At 44.0% G+C, this 20,736-nt stretch overlaps 1 protein-coding gene across 4 annotated transcripts in view; it reads left to right on the top strand.

Moving 5' to 3' along the window:
• MYO9B (myosin IXB) overlaps positions 1-20,736 on the top strand; it is an 83,010-nt gene that overhangs the window by 39,550 nt on the left and 22,724 nt on the right. For 3 of the 4 annotated variants that reach the window (XM_083373742.1, XM_083373741.1, XM_083373744.1), the window contains exons 16-23: positions 1,037-1,076; positions 1,652-1,774; positions 7,921-8,001; positions 8,827-8,937; positions 11,859-11,981; positions 14,279-14,697; positions 15,656-16,543; positions 20,524-20,593. In XM_083373742.1, coding sequence (XP_083229868.1) covers positions 1,037-1,076; positions 1,652-1,774; positions 7,921-8,001; positions 8,827-8,937; positions 11,859-11,981; positions 14,279-14,697; positions 15,656-16,543; positions 20,524-20,593 — 1,855 coding nt within the window. The remainder of the gene's footprint in view (positions 1-1,036; positions 1,077-1,651; positions 1,775-7,920; positions 8,002-8,826; positions 8,938-11,858; positions 11,982-14,278; positions 14,698-15,655; positions 16,544-20,523; positions 20,594-20,736) is intronic. The other variant, XM_083373743.1, reaches the window with a different exon arrangement.

Raw genomic sequence — 20,736 nt, 5'->3', positions numbered from 1 at the left:
AAGGAGCAGAATATCTCCTACAGAAAGAGAGCCTTAATCCTTTTATTAAAGGCATCTCTCTTCTTTTCTTTTCGTTCTTCAGTCCCATGTCAAGAGGCAGCTGGGACTGCTCTTTTTCTGTGGTTCCCAAAAAACAGCTTTACCTTAGACTAGTGCTGGGTGCTTTCACCAAATGTCCTCTGGATTTAGGCACGTAGGAAGACATGAGGCTTCCTTGTTTTTAGTCAGACTACTCATCGACTAGCCTAGCATTGCCTCCTTTTAACTGCCAATAGCTTGCTCAGGTTTTAGGAAGATTATTTTCATCTAGAATGCCAGGGGCTGAACAGATTCAACGTGGAAAACTGTTATCTGAAGCTTCTTGCGATAGTTTTTAAATAATCCGAATAGTATCCTTGGAAGCATAGCCATGTGAGAGACTAGTCGTGAGACATATTTAAACAGAAAATAATCTCTACAGCTCCTGTTTTGTTTAAGGTTCAGGTTTTGTTGATATCAGAGCTTATTTGTCAGGCACAGTTATTTTGAAGGATAGCTTTTTAAAAATACTTAGATTTTAAAATTTAAATTTAAAGTCTAAAAATGTTTAGATTCGCAGAAGAATACATAGTCCTGCTCTGTCACAGAGTTAATTCAGTGTTTCTCAACCTTGGAAGATAGGTGGACTTCAGTTCCCAGAATTCCATAGCCAGCCGTGTTGAAGTCCACACATCTTCAAGCGGCCAAGGTTGAGAAACACTAATTCATGACTTTGTGCTTCTTTTTTTAAGGCTGACCCCCCCCCCATCCCCTATTAGCCCACCCTCAGTGCCTGACAAAATCTCAGGAGTTGGCAGCACAGAATTAACTGATTTTATGTCTCACATCAGTATTCCCATTGTAGCTCGCTTCCACCATCTCTTTAGAACTGCTGAGCCATCATTTTGTTCTTGTCTGCTTTGCTTGGTTTAATTTGAAAGATGTGGCTTTGCTGAACTAACCAAATTGCACATTTGACAATACTTTACCACTCCAATGATTTCTCATATTTTAACAGGAAGAATAGAGGTATTAAACAAAAGCAGATCATCCCAAAGGTGAGTTTCCATCTGTTTTAAGGGTCCAATATATGTGGGGAGGGGGAGGTGTGGAGGGGAAAGTTTTGTGTCAGTTATTTTACAGTTTGCAAAGTATGTGGACATTATGTGAATTCTGCTAAAATGTGCAGCAGTATATTTACACAATAAGTAGATATACACTATATATCACTATATTTTGAGAAAGGCTGAGTGCTGCTCTGACACATGTGAATCTCTGTTTTCATATAATGTGAAAGTCAAATTCTTGGCTATTAGAAGAAGGATGAAAAATATTCATATAACCAAAATTAGGTGCTCTGATGAAGTCCATAAAACATTTGGAGCATTCAACTCTTTTTCATAATCTCCTGTGTATCTCCATTTCTATGGCTGCTAGCAAAATAAGAACATAAATGAAGCATAATTTAACACACTCATCGCACCAAATGGTACAGTTTCAATGCCGAAATTATTGTGCCTGCCTTCATGGGATTGCAGTTATAACTATGGCATATTAGCTTAGCTGCCCAGAGTCACTTGATAATGAGATGGGTGGCATATTAATTAATTAATTAAATATTCCTTGGCTGCAGAATTTACTGGACTCAAAGTCTTTGAAACTCATCATGAGCATGTCATTGCATGACCGGACCACAAAGTCGCTTCTGCATTTGCATAAGAAGAAGAAGCCACCTAGCATCAGTGCTCAGTTCCAGGTAAAGGGGTATATACAGTAGTAGAGAATGATAATTGCTGCCCCCCCTTTTGTTTAATGTTTTTCTAAAGCTGGGAAAGATTGAGGGCAAGAGAAGAAGGGGATGACAGATAATGAGGTGGCTGGATGGAGTCACTGAAGCAATAGGTGTGAGCTTAAATGGACTCCAGAAGATGGTAGAGAACAGGAAGGCCTGGAGGAACATTGTCCATGGGGTCACAATGGGTTGGACATGACTTCGCAACTAACAACAACAACAACCACATACGGGGTTGGGATATATGCGGGTGTTATATTTGGTCTTATATGTATTTGTGCAGGAAGCTTGCTTCATGGGGCAGGGGGGAAGAACATGGTGTACATCTTCTCAGTTTCTCTTCATACTTGCAGCAATAGTACTTCACTTCACTCTTTTGCACGGAATATGAAGTAGATCTTTCTTCAGTTATTTGGTTCTCTAGTCCCCTTTTCCCTTCTTCTGTACTTTCTTTCATTTCTCTTAACTCCACATTTCAAACAAAACTGGAAAAGAGCACCCTTTGTGCAAATGGATCAAGTGCCAAAACCTATGGCAATAAGTGTCTTGCTTTCTTCTGTAAAGAGAATGAATCAATTGAACTGGAAATGGTAATAGATTCCTGATCCTAAATCTGTTTGTCTTCTCATGGACCTCATTCATATGAGAAACACTGGCCTTCTGTTCCACCATGGGGACTAAATAGTATGAGAGCAGCACAGTGGTCAGGAGTCCACAGAGTAGTACCAATTGTTTTTCAGATCACAAGGATGATTCTTTTAAGATTTTTCTTCTTCAAGAAAAAGGATAGTAGAATTTCAGAGGTGAAAGTCATGTTCAGGGATTGGGGGCTCTTGTTGACCTCAGGTTTTACTTGGAAATCGTTCAACTATATCCTTCCTAATGTTGAGTTCTGCTCCACCTTAATGGACCCTGGGTAAGTAACAGTGGAATTAAATATGCCATATGAAAACACATAGAATACTGAAACAAAAGCAAACTTAAACTGAATGGTTTTCGCCTGTTTGTCCGTATCACTAGACGTAGGTATTCCAAAGAATGAGAGCCACCTTTAAGAAGGTCTGTCCAGAATCATGAACCTCACAAGGAGGATGACTCAACAGAGCTTCTCTAGATGCTCGAGACCTATATACAGATTCTGTTCTAACAAGGCATTACCTGATTTATCCCAGTGCTGTGTCACACAGGGCTTTAATAACCAGCACTTTGACTTGAGCCTGAAAGCATACAGTACTAGTAAGGAATGCAGCAGTTTAAAGTTTGGTGATACTCTGCACTGAGAAGGTATTCCTGCAATAATGTAGGTTCTGTATTCAGCAGCAGCTGTAGTTTCAGGTTTGTTTGTTTATTTATTTATTTATTTATTAGAGTTCTATACCGCCCTATTCCCGAAGGACTCAGGGCGGTTTACAGGGCAAAGTTAAAAACAGTTAAACAGTACAAAAGTTAAGATAATGTTAAAATTAAGATAGGATTAAATAACAATAGCCCAAATTTAAATTTAAAATTTAAAAATTTAAAACCCCTCAGTCCAGGCCAGATAAATCAAACAACCAGGTTTTTAGGTCCCGGCGAAACGAACGAAGGTTGGGGGCGGTCCGGAGTTCCACAGGCAGGTCATTCCACAGGGCAGGCGCGCCCACAGAGAACGCCCTCCCCCTGGGGATCACCCGCCGGCACTCACTGACCGGCAGCACCCTAAGGAGGCCCTCCCTGTGGGAGCGCACAGGACGATGGGAGATTGATGCTGGCAGCAAGTGCTCCCTAAGATAACCCGGACCCATGCCATTTAGGGCTTTATAGGTCATCACCAGCACCTTGAATCTCACCCAGAGGCCAACCGGAAGCCAATGCAGCTCGCGGAGGAGAGGTGTTACATGGGAGTATCAGGAAACTCCCATCACAACTCGCGCGGCCGCTTTCTGCACCAGCTGAAGCCTCCAGGTGGTCCTCAAGGGCAGCCCCATGTAGAGAGCATTGCAGTAGTCTAACCGGGAGGTCATGAGTGCATGAGTGACTGTGCGTAGGGCATCTCGGTCCAGATAGGGCCGCAACTGGCACACCAGGTGAACCTGGGCAAAAGCCCCCCTGGTCATGGCTCCTATATTATCTTCCAAAGGTTGACTCCAATAGTAGCCCTCCCCTTGCCCCAGATGTTGGAATAGCTTAAAAAAGTGGTGATCCAGGTGTAAGTTACTTAAAAGTGGCTGGCAAATTAGCCACAGCTGTGTAAAGGCTCCCCTGATCAAAACTTTCACCTGTCATTTTAGTAGAAGCTGAGAGTCCAGGAAAAACCTAAGTCATAAACCACTTTAGGAAGAGCACGAACCCATCAAAGGGAATTGGTGGAATTAATATTACTGGGATTCTTAGTTGTTTATTGATGAACAGCAATTTTGACACACTAGGAATTAATCTTGAGCTTGTTTCACTTCGTCCAGACACACTCACAGACTCTTCTGCATCTTTAATAGTTGTATGAGTATTTCAGATAGGTGTTTTCCTGTACAGTAGCCGGTTAATTGTCTCTGGTAATGTCGTTTTCTAGTGGGATTAGTTTCTCAATATACTGTTTCTTTGAAAATGTGTCTGTCATTCCATATTAGTGACTTATAAAAACCTGAGAATTTTTTTTTCTGCAACTGCTCTTGGGCATTACTAAAGTAAAAACTAAGTCTCCTTCAAGTCTAGCTTTTTCTGTTGATTTCATGGACATATATATCCATGCCGTTTTCTCAGCAACACCATGGAAATGGTCTGTTGCTGCCTTCTTTTGGGATAGTTTTCAATTATCCAGTTTAGATCAATAGTCTTCCATCCAAATACTGTATTAACAAGGAGCAACACAAAACCTGCTGTCACCTGCTAAGGCTGAGTATTTGTATTTCCAGTGTAATTTTTTCCTATTATTTTCCCCTGTTAAAAAGGTTTTTTCCCATTTTCTTTTTCTTATTCCTTTATTTTTTGGAATATTTGATGGTAACATCTTCTTTTATCCTTTCTTACTTAATACTGGACAACATGTTGAGTCATTATACAACTTTCTTATTGCCCAAGGCTTTAATTCTCTCTTTTTCCATGTTTTTTTCTTCACAATTTGCTCACAAAGCAATTTGAATCTTTGTCACTTTGAAATACTGGATTTTTTTCCCTCTATTTGATTTTTATAGTGCTTCTTCATGAAACCTGCTGAATCTGTTCCTTTCATTGTCTTAATGTCTATTTGTTTTCTGGCCCTATTTTATTGGCAACCTATATTCTTTTTAATTTTCTAAATTTAATCCATACTTTTAACAGAAATAAAAAATTGCTCCACCATCTGCCCCTGACTCAATTGCATTTTTCTGTCTTCTGTTTTATAGTCCATCTGGTTTTAATATTCATCTGCTGATACCCATGCTAAGAGTTTAGAACAAGGTGATGGCAATAAAGAATTGTTTTGGCAAAGCACATATTTTGATATGCCCTTTTTATTTATTTATTTATTAAATTTCTATACCGCCCTTCTCCCAAAGGACTCAGGGCGGTGTACAGGGCAATAATTTAATTTAATTTAATAATTTGATTTCTATACCGCCCTTCTCCCGAAGGACTCAGGGCGGTGAACAGGGCAATACACAATAAAAATATTATACAAAAATTAAAAAGCCATTAAACATTATGCCCTTAAAATTAATACATATTACAATTAAAACTATTTATAAAAACCCAACCCCATCCCGTCAGACCAGGCCAGCTTGTTCGAAAAAGAAAGTTTTGAGATCGCGCCGGAAGGAGCGAAGGTCGGGGGCCGTCCGGAGCTCAACCGGTAAGCTGTTCCAAAGGTCTGGCGCGCCCACAGAGAACGCTCTCCCCCTGGGGGTCACCAATCGGCATTCTTAGATCGGCGGCACCCTGAGGAGGCCCTCTCTGTGGGAGCGCACTGGACGGAGGGAAGTTGACGCCGGCCGCAGGTGTTGCCGTAGGTAATCCGGACCCATGCCATGAAGGGCTTTGTAAGTCATCACTAACACCTTGAACCTTGAATAAAATACAACATACAAAAATTAAAAATAAATTAAATTAATTTAGCCCCAACAATAAATGGTTAAAAATAAACCCAAACCCTTAGTCCAGGCCAGCCTGTTCAAACAACCAAGTCTTCAGGTCACGGTGGAAAGAGCGAAGGTCAGGAGCCATCCGGAGCTCAACAGGCAGTTGATTCCAAAGGGCTGGCGCGCCCACAGAGAATGCTCTCCCCCTGGGGGCCGCCAGCCGGCAATCCCTGACCAACGGCACCCTGAAGAGGCCCTCTCTGTGGGAGCGCACAGGACAAAGGGAAGTTGACGCCGGCAGCAGGTGCTCCCGTAGGTAATCCGGACCCATGCCATTTAGGGCTTTATAGGTCATCACCAGCACATTGAATCTCACCCAGAGGGCAACTGGAAGGCAACGCAGCTTGCGGAGGAGAGGTGTTACATGGGAGTATTGGGAAACCCCCATCACAACTCGCGTGGCCGCATTCTGCACCGGGTTGAAGCCTCCGCGTGGTCCTCAAGGGCAGCCTCATGTAGAGAGCATTGCAGTAGTCTATCTGAGAGGTCACGAGCGCATGAGTGACTGTACGCAGGGCATCCCGGTCCAGATAGGGCCACAACTGGCGCACCAGGCGAACCTGGGCAAAAGCCCCCCTGGCCACAGCCCCTATGTCGTCTTCCAAACTGAGCTGTGAGTCAAGGAGGATGCCCAAGTTGCGAGCCCTAGCTACGGGTGGTAACACCTCACCCCCCATAGTTAAAGATGGAACGAACTGAATTTCCCGAGATGCCAGTACGTACAACCACTCAGTCTTGTCGGGATTAAGCCGAAGCCTGTTCCTCCCCATCCAGACCCGGACCGCCTCCAGGCAACGGGACATCACATCAATATTTTTTAATATCTCTGTATGTAAGATCTCATTTAGTGTGGACTACTATATTTCATTTTGTATAAGTTTTCTTATTTCTTAGACATCCACTTGTACATGCTTTATTTTCACTTTGATAGTATTAGTAAATTTTCCTTCATGTTTCTCATATGCTATACTCAATATATGAGTAAGTGTTTAACATGTCCAATGAATTGAAGGTTCTAAAATATGATGAATAACCAAGTCCTGGTGCCTCTCTTGTGAAATGGTTTGCCCCCTGAGATTAGGATGGCCCCAATCCTATTTGCCCTCATAAGGTTCTTAAGGACTGGTTATTTCCTAAGATATTAGGCTGAAGCATATTGATATATTGTGATCATCTTCACTTGCCAATGTTGTGTGTTGTTTTTGTCCAGCGTAATATCTAAAGGTGACTGCTTGGAGCATTAGCAGGCTAAATGCTTGCCTAAATATCAGCATTTGCACAGTGCACTAAATGTGGTGAATTGTATCCTTCATTTCATTTGATTTCATTTTGTCATCTTGGTAGCTTACTATGCTGTGTTAACTCAACATGGTTAGTTTATGTTTCTGGACATACTATACTTGTCCAGAAAATTGAACCCCTTGTTTAACCAAGCAAAATATGCTGTACAATGTTTTGTAAAGCATAGTGCAACATAGTCAGGCTTGCCATATGATAATATTTCTAATACCTCCAATTTCTTTGGAAATAGATGGAAAGAATAGGCTTGGAAAAAATAGATGGCCTATATCCGTGGTGGCGAACCTATGGCACGCGTGCCACAGGTGGCACACAGAGCCCTCTCTCTGGGCACGTGCGCCATCGCCCCAGTCGTAGGCCTTCCGCTGGGTTTTATAAAACCTTTTCGCTTTAGGCCTCTGCCGCCGTGTGCAAAAAAAAAAAAAAGAAGGTTCCATCAATCAATTTCAACTTCTCACGGGGAAAAAAAAAGATCTCACAAAGTTGGAATTGATTGATTGAACTTTTTAGTCCAACCCAGTCTGCCGTTACCACTGTAGCCACGCCCACCCAATTGACCACTCCCACCCAATGGGCCACGCCCACCAGGCACCCAACGATACATAAGTGGGTTTTGGAGTTTGGGGCACTCGGTCTCTAAAAGGTTCGCCATCACTGGCCTATATGGTGCTTTCCCTAAGTTTGGCTGATAAATTCCTGTTGTGTGACTCGTTTCAGGCTTCTTTGAACAAGCTTCTAGAAACTTTGGGAAAAGCTGAGCCCTTCTTTATCCGTTGCATCCGTTCCAATTCTGAGAAGGTAGGTGGACACCTTTGTTCGTTCTGGGTCTTGCCAGTAGTAGTGTTTACGTCCAGGTCTTGTGTTAAAATTGACAACATGTAGGGGGGAGTCCTACATTCTTGTTTTAGCCAGTTGCCTTGAAATAATTTCTACCAATCTCTCTTTGTTTTCATCAAAACAAAACAAAACATTGTGTTCTTAACTGTAAAAACTAAAAAGCTAACTAGCTCACATTTGCATTCTTGAATGGTACTTCCCTGTGCAAACGATTCTTATAGCCTTGTATAGATATTTAAAATTGTGCAAAACTGATTTTTTCTGGGGGGTTTTTAATGGACATTGATAATTTTACATTTTTATTATTTTAGAATACATTTTAGATTAAATGTATAATTTTGAGAATGAAAATTACCTAATTTTGCTTGGCAGTTAATTGAAGTAATCAATTTTCATGGATAAAATTTTAACAGTATTTATGGGGGAAAAAGAAAATATTCATGAATGCATTTTCTTAAAAGGAGCACTCCTTGGAGAGAAGCATTGGAGAAATGTGGCACTGTTCCCTAATTTACATAGCAACCTAATTAAAACTAGTTTAAAAATATTTTAAAGGTACAGCACCCATTTATTCAGACTCACCTTCATAATCAGTCAACACATTTTAAACCTCTTCAGTCTGTTTGATATTTATTGGCTGAAAGAGCCAAAGAATATTCCTTGTCTTTTAAAAAAATGCAACGGACAATAGTAACTCCACTTTCTGAGAACAGAGATTCTGATTTATAATAGGGAAGGCACATTGCATAGAGACTGCTCTTGATCTTCTGATTCTTTTTTTTCCAGAGGGAGTTGTTCTTTGATGAACGACTGGTACTTCAGCAACTGAGATACACAGGAATGCTAGAAACAGTGAGAATCCGACAATCGGGCTACAGTGCTAAATTTAACTTCCAGGTACTTTTGCAGTCGGGCTCTGCCTTCTTTCCTTAGACCAAGAAAAGCCACTTTATTTATCAAAACCATCCTCAGAATTTCTACTGTTTTCTTTCTGTGTTTGAGAAATAATCCGTCCTTCCCTTATGGAAGGAATCACCTGGCAATGAGCCAGTATCGTGAATGTGGTCGTTTGCCATAGTCTTTCCTCCATTTTCCTCCCTAAAGGTAAAGGTTCCCCCGCACATGCGTGCTAGTTGTTTTCTGACTCTAGGGGCCGGTGCTCATCTCCGTTTCAAAGCCGAAGAGCCAGCGCTTGTCCGAGGACGTCTCTGTGGTCATGTGGCCGGCATGACTAGATGCCAAAGGCGCACGGAACGCTGTTACCTTCCCACCGTAGTGGTCCCTATTTTTCTACTTGCATTTTTTACGTGCTTTTGAACTGCTAGGTTGGCAGAAGCTGGGATGAGTAACAGGCGCTCACTCTGCTACGTGGCACTCGGGATTCGACCCACCAAACTGCCGACCTTCTGATCGACAAGCTCAGCGTCCTAACCCACTGAGCCACCGCGTCCCTCTTTTTCCTCCCTACCCCTTTACTTTTTAAATACTTAAATTAAGAGCCAAATACATTGAGTTTTTTTAACCTACGGGATGAAAAGTTATATAAGGTCTATTTATCAGAAGACACTCAGGATGCTGCCTTAAACCAGGGTCAGGTTTCTCCTCCTTTTGCTCCTCCTTTTGTCTATGCTGACTCACAGTTCAGTGCCTAAGAAAGGGAAAAAAGGAAAGAGAAAGCAAGGCCAATCTCTTTGCTTAGACCTGTCACTGGAAATGCTGGAGCTGTTTGTATTCAAAGTACTTGAAACGCCAAAGAGTTTTGCTTCCTGAATCATATATTTGTTCTGCGTATATACATGCTACCCGTTGCATATGAGGACACAAATCTAGCCCAATCAATCCTTTCAGCTAAATTAAGCCTCCTCATAAAGAAAAAAAAATAGCATAGTTACAAGTTTGGTTTACCTCAATTGTCCTTGATCTGGACTTTCAGAGAGATAATTTCTTGCATCCAGAGGTCTCATGCCAAGAACTAGATGAAATAGTTGAAATAATTCTTCCTGTTTTGCTATATTGTCCTTTGTCTATCTGGCAAACTGATTTAATAGCCCCCTGATTATTAAATGTCAGAGGGGGAGGCATGTTGAGATTGTGTGCTTTTTAACATTTCTATGAAAATTGTTAAACTGTTTACCATATATACTTGAGTATAAGCCGACTCGAGTATAAGCCGAGACCCCCATTTTCACCCCCAAAAACTGGAAAAAGTTCGTGACTCAAGTAGAAGCCGATCCGCCGTTCTGCAAGCCTCCGCCGCCAGCAGAGGCTCGATCCGCCATTTTGTAAGCCTGAATACACAGGAATACCCTGTGTGGCCGCGGCTCTCGGGGAAGCCCTGGCTGTCCGCTTCCTCGCTCCACGCTGCCATTCGGGGCCCGCGCGTTCCCCGGGCAAATCGCGGCGCCCAGCAGGCGAGGAAACACGCCCGCTCCAGTCGCCCCCCCTTTCCTCAGGAGACGCGAAGCAAGTGACCGCCCGGAGCTTACCGAGGACTTGCACGCGGCCGAGGCTTCGGTGCTTCCAGGATCGCACGCACCTCTCCCAAGCCGCCGCCGTCCGGAGACCTGCCGAAGTTTGGGGAGATTTGGGGAGGTGCGCGCGCACCTCCCCAAACCTCCCCAAACGTCAGCAGGTCTCCGGATCTCCGTGCCTTGCCTGCCTGCTTCTTTCCGCAGCGGAAAGAAGCAGGCAGGCAAGGCATGGAGATCCGGAGACCTGCCGACGTTTGGGGAGGTTTGGGGAGGAGATCCGGAGACCTGCTGACGTTTGGGGAGGTTTGGGAACCTCCCCAAACCTCCCCAAACGTCGGCAGGTCTCCGGATCTCCGTGCCTTGCCTGCCTGCTTCTTTCCGCTGCGGAAAGAAGCAGGCAGGCAAGGCACGGAGGTCCGGAGACCTGCCGACGTTTGGGGAGGTTTGGGGAGGTGCGCGCGCACCTCCCCAAACCTCCCCAAACTTCGGCAGGTCTCCGGACGGCGGTGGCTTGGGAGAGGTGCGCGCGATCCCGGAAGCACCAAAGCCTCGGCCGCGCACAAGTCCTCGGTAAGGTTTTTTTGTTGACTGGAGTATAAGCCGAAGTGGAATTTTTCAGCCCAAAAAGTGGGCTGAAAAATTCGGCTTATACTCAAGTATATACGATAATTCAGGTTGCCATTAGAAAGAGTTGAGTTTGAACTTAACTATCCTCACTAACGACACTGCTTAAGATTTGTCAGTTAGTCACTTTCAACAACAAGTTGTTTTCTCTTTTACTGTTTTAAATCTTAGAACTACACCTTGTCCTATTAACAGTGCCTTTTATTATTCTTTTGGTCTCTGATTATTATAATGGCAATGACAATAACACATTTAGGAGAATAGTAAAATATCCTAGTAGCCTGGAGAAAAAAAAATATATGAATCATTTAGGAATGACTACTCAGTGCTCAGGTTTTATAGTATAAAACTATACTATAGGAAGTTTGATCATTTGTTGCAAGAAATAAATCTTCAGCTTGACTCCAAAGGCCTTCCATAAAAACACAGGATTACTAGAGTTTATAGTTTGGCCTAGTGGTTAAGGCATCAGGTTAAAAAGCAGGAGACTGTCAGTTCAAGTCAGACAAGAAAGACGGTTGGGTGACTTTGGGCCAGTCATTCACTCTCTCAGGATTGTTGTAGTGGAAAAAATAGGAGGAGGAAAGTATGTTGGATATATTGCTATTTGCTGTCTTGAGTTATTTATAAAAATAATAAAGGAAGGAAGGAAAACATTCAAATTCATTGTAAAATAATGAGTTCTTGGCTAAATGTACTTTTGTTTATGCATTACCTTCCTAGGATTTCATTGATCAATTTCAAGTGTTGCTGCCCAAAAATGTCAAAGCCTCCAAGGAAGAAATTAATGCTCTGCTAAACAAGCTGAATATGGACACTAACAGCTATCAAATAGGAAAGACTAAGGTATGTTTGGATTAACAACCAAAAAATAAAATACATTCAACATGGCCTTTTGGAATGAGGCCAAATTGAAATATCTGAACTTTCCTTCTTTATATTGACCAGTCCATTCTTTATGTGTCCTATTCTCTTTGGGATCATTTGTCATTCCTTCCTCCTGAATTTTCAAAGGAGGACATAATTGTGTTGGGAAAACCAGTATGTTTTGGATTTTGCCAGCATCTGAGTAGGCAATGGAATAGAATTCTGTAAATTGTTTTGGTCCATAATGAAGGAAGAGTTAGATGTAACCATTCCCTAGCTGTATAGTATCTCCCAAGATTAGATAAATTTAGTGCAATAAATAAATGTCAAGTACTTTTATTTATAGTATCTTTCCATGAAACCACCTTTTAAGACAGGGGTGGGCAATTAATTTTCCCAAGGGGCCACATGAGAAACTAGAACTGTTGTGGAGGGCTCAATCAGTAGGGCTGTGAAAGTACTTAGGCATGCAAATATGCACATTGTTGTTGTTGTTAGCTGTGAAGTCGTGTCCGACCCATCGCAACCCCATGGGCAACATTCCTCCAGGCCTTCCTGTCCTCTACCATCTTCTGGAGTCCATTTAAGCTCACACCTACTGCTTCAGTGACTCCATCCAGCCACCTCATTCTCTGTCGTCCCCTTCTTCTCTTGCCCTCAACCTTTCCCAGCATTAGGCTCTCCTCCAGTGAGTCCTTCCTTCTCATTAGGTGGCCAAAGTATTTCAACTTCAGGATCTGGCCTTCTAAAGAGCAGTCAGGATTGATCTCCTCTAGGACTGACCGGTTTGATCATCTTGCAGTCCAAGGGACTCGCAGGAGTCTTCTCCAGCACCATAGCTCAAAGGCCTCAATTCTTTGCCGCTCAGCCTTTCTTATGGTCCAACTTTCACAGCCATACATTGCAACTGGGAAGACCATAGCCTTGATTATACGCACTTTTGTTGGCAGGGTGATGTCTCTGCTTTTTAGTGTGCTGTCTAGATTTGCCATGGCTTTCCTCCCCAGGAGCAAGCATCTTTTAATTTCTTGGCTACAGTTCCCATACATAAACGGGGGGAAAAATAGCAGTCACCTTCAAAATAAAAGCAATCCATAAAGGTTGGACAGGGACAGCCAAAGGGCTCCATGTGGCCCGGGGGCCCTAAAATGCCCAAATCTGTTTTAAGGTCTTAACTGTAATTAAACTAAATAACTTTTTTTGCTTCTTTTTTTCTACACCTTTCCTGTATCAAACTTTAATGTGCCTTGGATCAGAAATCTGTCCTCTTATCAGTAATAACTCAATGTCTGTGCCTTCCTCTTATTGACTAGAACAGAGGTCCCCAACCTTTTGGGCACCAGGGACCGGTTCTGTGGAGAGGGGTTTTTTTTTTTGTGGACCGGAGGGTGCATGGTTTTGTGTGCTGCCTGCATCTCACGGATGGGGCTTTACTTGTTTCTGCGGACCGGTTGCTGGCATGCCACAGACCGGTACTGGTCCACGGACCGGAGGTTGGGAACCCCTGGACTAGAACTCCCTGGTCCTATTTTTTTTCTTTAAATATCTGGTTGCAGTCAATATGAGGGGCTAGTTTATGGCCCTGTGGTGGTGCTGTCAAGTGACGTATGGACTTTTCAAGTGACTCTGAGGCATTGTTTACCTTAGAAGTCCTTTATTAGCCTAATACACCGGCAAATGCTTGCTCGAAGGAAGCTGGAATCTGAAATCTCCGCCCCTTGCACAATATATTAAAACACAATTCTCCACCTTTCTAATTTTGTCATTAATCATATTCTCCAATTAATTTAAAGAATCAGTTTCCCTTCCGTTAGAAGCCCCCGAAGCCTTATCTTCTTTAGAGAAACATATGGCCTTGAAAGTGTATTCCTACTCTTCCCTCCTCCCACTTTAAACTAAAGCAATACACTAGTCTTAAAGCAATACACAAGTTTAACATATGAAATAGCTACTTCTTCATCTCTTGCCAAGCAATAACATTCGATGTTAGCAGCATTGACAGGTGCAGTGGTTAGAATGCAGTATTGTAGGCTAACTCTGCTCTCACTACCAGGAGTTCAGTTCCTTCGATCCCAACCAGCTCAAGGTTGACTCAGCCTTCCATCCTTCCGAGGTTGGTAAAATAAGGAGCCAGATCGTTGAGAGCAATAGGCTGACTCTGTAAACCGCTTAGAGCCGGCTGTAAAGCACTGTGAAGCGGTATATTAGTCTAAGTGCTCTTGCTCTTGCTAGTTTCAAAACCTTGAACCATCAGAGGACTCATTCCTGCCCTCCAGGTATTCATGAAGGAAGCCACCCGGCAGGTGCTCCAGGACACCCTACACAAAGAAGTCATCCGGAAGATCATTGTCCTCCAGAGCTGGCTGCGAATGGTGCTGGAGAGGAGACGCTTCCTCCAGACTCGACAAGCAGCGATTACCTTGCAGGTACAGGCCCTGGGGGTTGTCGCCATCTCCCTTCATTTCCGTGAGACCCTTTTTCCTTCCCGTGAAGGTCTGTTCCTCCTCTGTACGTATCGATTGCAGGCATACTGGCGTTCTTACTGTGTCGTCCGGAGGGCCCGGGAGAAAGAAAACGCTGCTATTTATCTCCAATCGGTGTGGCGTGGATACCGAGAGAGGAAATCATATCAGCAGCAGAAGAAGAGGGTTTCTCGCCTTCAGGCTCTGGTACGAGGGTATCTGCAGCGCAAGAGGTGAGCGACGCATGGGTTGTACCCATCTCTCTTGAGCCTAAAGTGCTAAGATAGGAAGAATCCAGTTAGATTGAAGCAGAGGTCCATCGGGTGCAACATTTCATTTTCAGAAGAACCAAATCAGAGCTTCAGAAGGGTCTAGGACAGGGGTAGGCAACCTTGGCTTTTTTTATGACTCATGGACTTCAACTCTGGCTCAGGAATTCTGGGAGTTGAAGTCCATGAGTCATAAAAGAGCCAAGGTTGCCTACCTCTGGTCTAGGATACTTCGCTACGGCCAACTCACTGCGGGACAAGTGAGTTAAGTTACATGAAAAGTTACATGAAATTGAAGAAATGGTGAAATAGAATCGATCGGATTTTTAAATTATTTGAAATAATTCAATAAAATTGTCGAATTGCCCTGCAGCAAGTTGGCCTTGGAGAGTTGTCCCCGGGTGAGTTGGCTGTGGCAAGCTGGTCGTGACAAGCTGGCCTTGGCCAATTGGCAGTGAGTTGGCTGCGGCAATTTGGCCATGGTAAGTTGTCCCATTCCATGTCAGTAGAGCCAAAGTGCAGATTTTGCCTTTTGCCTTCTCATCCTACGTGGGTTTAGGGGGCAGTGATCATAATAAAGGGGTGCTAAGTATCCAGTTTGGCATTTCTTTTTTGACTCCGCAGCTTTTATTCTTAAGAGAGCCAATTTGGTCTAGTGCTTAAAGCACCAATCTGGGAACTCTAGGAGATTGTAGTCCCAGTTTAGGTATGAAGCCAGCTGGGTGACCTTGGACCAGTCACTCTATCTCAGCCCTAGGAAGGAGGCCATGGCAAACCACTTCCAAATATTTTGCCGAGAAAACTTCAGGGACTAGTCCAGGAGTGAAGACTGACTCAAAGGTATATACACAAACACGCAAAAACCTTTTCTTGGTAAATTGCTTATTTTCTCTCTCTCCCCCCTCCCCCTTTAAACCCTTAGGTTTCATCAAATGATTGCAGAGAAAAAGCAAGAGGAAATAAAACAGGAACTTTTGACGCAAGATAATGAGTTGCTCCAGCCAAAGGAACCCCTCTCAGACCAGACGACTGTTGAACTTGAGGTCCAGCTGGATAAAACATCTGGGCTATCCGCAGAAGACGAGGGACCTAAAAATGCCCAAGCAGAACACCAGTCTCCTCTTCTGTCTCAAAAGAACAGCCGGAAAAAACGGGAGTACCGCCGGCAGAGGGGATTGGAGCACAACAAGCTGCAAAATAAGCAAGTCGTTTTAGCACTTGAGGGGGCCCCTGAAGCGCCTGCTAGGGAAGATGGCCCCCCTCGCAAGAGGGAAGAGGAAGGAGAGGCTCGAAAGCTTGAGCAACCTATAGGAGAAGATGCAGTTTCCTCCTCAGAAATACTCCCCAAACGTGTTGAGGAAGGGGGAGCACCAGGTCCTAACAGTCATCCTTTTCCTTTGGATGGCGATACAACAGTTCCCAATTCAACCCCAGGACTGAAACTGGAAATTAGGGTGCCAAAAGAGGATGCAAACGTACAGGAAAGACTGGAAAATCCCAAGATCCGGACCAGCCAAAGCTTCACTTACTCTGAGAGGCCCACGGAACTGGATCTGGCTTGGCCAAACAACCTGATGGCTAACCGAAGCTTCCGGAGCCGTGCTGACAAAAGGAAGCCACAGGCTGTGAAGGACTTAGGCAGTCCCCCCTCCTTCCAAATTCAACGGTACCAGGATGACCCAAGCAAACTGCGAGATAAGCGGGAGCGCTGGCAAGGAAAGAGGCAGCTGGTCAGCAGGCAGAACAGTACGGTCAGCCAGTCCTTGGAAGAGAAGAGTGGCCCCGCTGGGTCTTCATCTGCACAGTTAAAGTAAGACTGGCATTGGATCTGTAATCTTGAAAAAGAATGAGAAATAAAAATTGGGAAGGGTAGATTTTTTACTACAGGTAAATCCTGTACTAGGGGACACGGTGGCTCAGTGGGTTAGGACGCTGAGCTTGTCAGTCAGAAGGTCGGCAGTTTGGCGAGTCGAATCCCGAGTGCCGCGTAACAGAGTGAGCGCCTGTTACTCATCCCAGCTTCTGCCAACCTAGCAGTTCGAAAGCACGTAAAAATGCAAGTAGAAAAATAGGAACCACTCCGGTGGGAAGGTAACAGCGTTCTGTGTGCCTTTGGCCTCTAGTCATGCCGGCCACATGACCACGGAGACGTCCTCGGACAAGCGCTGGCTCTTCGGCTTTCAAACGGAGATGAGCACCGGCCGCTAGAGTCGGAAACGACTAGCACGCATGTGCGGGGGAACCTTTACCTTTACCTTAAATCCTGTACTAATTGTAACAGCTGCAGCGATTCACTTGACAACTGTGGCAAAAAGGTCGTGAAAGGGGGCAAAATTCACGTCACAGCTGTCATGTTCCTCAGCATTAATTTTGGGCTCGGTTGTGATCATAAGTTGAGGACTACCTGTACTAATTTGAATTAGGCTCCCTGCAAAACCACTTTTTTCCTAAGGCTGTGCTTCATCATGCAATCGCTAAGGCTTACATCGTGCAGTCCTTCCGTTTTAAAAAGAAACATTTCCCTTTGCCCATGGAAGATCAATCTAAATGAGACCATGCAGAACAAAAGAGAAAGAATGATGAATAAAAGGGAAGGGAAGTTTTTCATACGTGATTGGGAGTCTGTTCCCATTCTGCTTTTTGGCTGAGAAGGATCTTCAGAGTGACTTATACCCAAAATATCTTTCTTAGGAAAGTTAGAGATGATAATCAAACTGCTGAAATTATACAAATCTAAATACTTGCAGTTTTGTTGTTTTATTTTTCTTTTCTAAAACACAGAGTGAAGGTGGGGAACGCGTGCCCTTTAGATGGCTCCACAACTGTAGTGCATTTTGTACTAAGAGTAAACTTGAGCAGAATGCAAAAAAAAAGCACTTACTGTAGTTAGCTGCCTCTACCATCATCATCTCAGGTGATTGGCAGAGCAAGCTAAGGCATGTGAGAATGGACTAATGTGCAAAGGACGCTTGTTTATCGCAGTTGTCCCAGGGAGACCAATGCCCAAATAACTTTTAAAGCGGTAGTGCTATTTGCTATCGTCTTCAGCAGGTAACTCTCACTGCAGTATCTCGATACAACTAAAATGTTCAGAACAGGCTGAAACGATTCCTCTCCTGCAAACCTAACTGAAGGCATTAGGCATTAATCAGCATTACTCAGGTAATACAGTCAAATATTACTGGAGCATTTCTTGTCTTTTTCAGGGTAGGGTGCTTAGCCAAGAAATATATCCTTCTACTCTGTTAGAGCGGCAGCCCTTTATACTGCCTAAGTAAAACAGTGGAAGAACCAAATTACTCCTTCCTGTTGCTTTACGTGAGGGGTGGGGAACCTTGGCCCTTTGATGACTTCTGGACTTCAATTCCTAGAATTCCTGAGCTCAGCATGGCTGGCTCAGGAATTCTGAGAGCAGAAGTCCACAAGTCCTAAAAGGACCAAAGTTCCCCACCCCTGCCTTAGATTATTCTTTCCCAACCTTGGCAGCGTTAAGACATGTGGTCTCCCAGAATTCAAGTGGAAGTCAACACAGCTTGATATTGTCAAGGAAACCCTGCCTTAGACCTTCTTCTTATAGCCTGTAGTGCACTGCACGTCTAGCAATGCCTCTTTCTCCCATCGTTTCCCAACCATAATACTCACCTGCCAACTTGGAGAAGGTTGCATAAGCTACTGAAACCTGGCTCCTTAAGAGGCAACTGGACTTTCTTGTTTTTTGTCTCTTTTTTTTTCCTTTCCCTTGCCTCTTGAAAAGCACCTTTGGGACAACCACGGCCTGGATGACTGAGAATCTCCATAGACACCTGGCTCCTCAGTCTTCAACGCTCACCCGCTGTTCTTCAGTAACTCTAATTGGCTTTTATATTTCCACTGTTGAAGCTGTTGCGGTTTCTTCATTTTGACTGGATTGTTTTAAAATATGGCCGTCCATATTTAAAAGGGACGCGGTGGCTCAGTGGGTTAGGACGCTGAGCTTGTCAATCAGAAGGTCGGCAGTTTGGCGGGTCGAATCTCGAGTGCCACGTAACAGAGTGAGCGCCTGTTACTCGTCCCAGCTTCTGCCAACCTAGCAGTTCGAAAGCACGTAAAAATGCAAGTAGAAAAATAGGGACCACTACGATGGGAAGGTAACAGCGTTCCGTGCGCCTTTGGTGTCTAGTCATGCCGGCCACATGACCACGGAGACGTCCTCGGACAAGCGCTGGCTCTTCGGCTTTGAAACGGAGATGAGCACCGGCCCCTAGAGTCAGAAACGACTAGCACGCATGTGCGGGGGAACCTTTACCTTTACCTTTACCGTCCATATTTACATGCAGTAACCGAAGGAGATCCAGGAGGCAGAAGGCAAGCGCTTGGAGCAAGAAAAAAGGTAGTGGGTTAGAAATAGTTATAAAAAACACCGGTAGGAGGCTTGTGAAGAGCCTTGGTGGAGCAGTGGGCTAATGCCTCCTTAAGTAACACCAGCTGCCTGCAATTAGTGCAGGTTCGCATCCCACCAGGCTCAAGGTTGACTCAGCCTTCCATCCTTCCGAGGTAGGTAAAATGAGGACCCAGATTGTTGGGGGCAATTAAGCTGACTTTGTAATAATGCCGCTTGGGGGTGTGTGAAAGCCCTAATAAGCAGGCATATACATAGAATGAAGGCTACTGCTAAGCTTGTAAGCCGCCCTGAGTCTTCTTCGGAGAAGGGCGGGATATAAATGGAATTAAAATTAAAAAAATTAAAATTAAATTAAAATTGTGTCCTTGCTAATCTGGATGTTGTTTTTTATGGAGATTCTCAGTCATCCAGGTCATGGTTGTCCCCCCCAAAAAAGATACCTTTGGGTTTCACCCAGATAATATTTAAGAGCCGTGGTGGCGCAGTGGTTAGGAATAGGCTAATTTTGCAGACTGCCAGCAGTTCAATAGTTGTGAGTCTCACCAGGCTCAAGGTTGACTCAGCCTTCCATCCTTCCGAGGTCGGTAAAATGAGGACCCAGATTGTTGGGGGCAATAGGCTGACTCTGTAAACCGCTTAAAGAGGGCTGTAAAACACTATGAAGCGGTATATAAGTCTAAGTGCTATTGCTATTGCTATATAATAAACCTTAGGGTGGACATCCTTGCCTGACCCAGAAGTTTGAAAGCGGGTGACCAAAAGGGGCACCACATTAGTGGGCAACTTAACAGGGACATGAAACGAACCCTCAACTGTGAGTCTCCTGGACAACAATGATGTCACTGGCTAATTCTTCAATCCAGAAGTTCCTTGGTGCTGATGTGAGAGCAAGCAAGCGAGGGGAATAAATCATCCACCATCCAGAATTAAAAAGAAAATTACAGTGGTGCAGCGATTAGAATGCAGTATTGCAGGCTACTTCTGCTGCCTGCCGGCTGCCTGCAGTTTGGCAGTTCGAGTCTCACCGGCTCATGGTTGACTCAACCTTTCATCCTTCCGAGGTTGGTAAAATGAGGAGCCAGATTGTTGGGGAGGGCAATAGGCTGACTCTGTAAACTGCTTAGAGAGGGCTGCAAAGCACTGTGAAGCGGTATATAAGTCTTAAGTGCTGTTGCTAAGTGCTATTACTGCAAAGGGGTCTTGACTTCCTTTGAAAAGGACAATTTTCATCAGTTTGCATTGCCTGCCTTTAAATTCTTTCTTGAAATTGTTTCGGTTTGAATGACTGAGCTGTCAAAGTTTGTCCACAACAGCTCCAAGGTTATTGGCCTCTCACAGGATCCTTTTAAAGCACAAGTGGTTTCACTTTGAAATGGTTTCACTTTGAAATATCTTTTTTCCCCTCTCAGGAAGAAAAAAACAGTTTCTTCTTCCTTGGACGACATCCCCAAGGTCACTCTTTCCACTTCCACAAGCCAGGTACCGCCGCTTGAACTAGATCTGTTCATTTTGCAGTCCTTGTAACTACAGCTGGTAGCTAGGAGCATTGTGCAAGAGACTAAAAACCTCAGAGTACTGTAATTTGAGCAAAAAATAACAACACCAGCAAAATCTTAATCTAA

The sequence above is a fragment of the Vipera ursinii genome, assembly GCF_947247035.1.
Source record: "Vipera ursinii genome assembly, chromosome: 1".
Taxonomy (NCBI): domain Eukaryota; kingdom Metazoa; phylum Chordata; class Lepidosauria; order Squamata; family Viperidae; genus Vipera; species Vipera ursinii.
The sequence above is the reverse complement of the archived record's forward strand: the minus strand, read 5'-3'. Positions and strand labels throughout refer to the sequence as shown.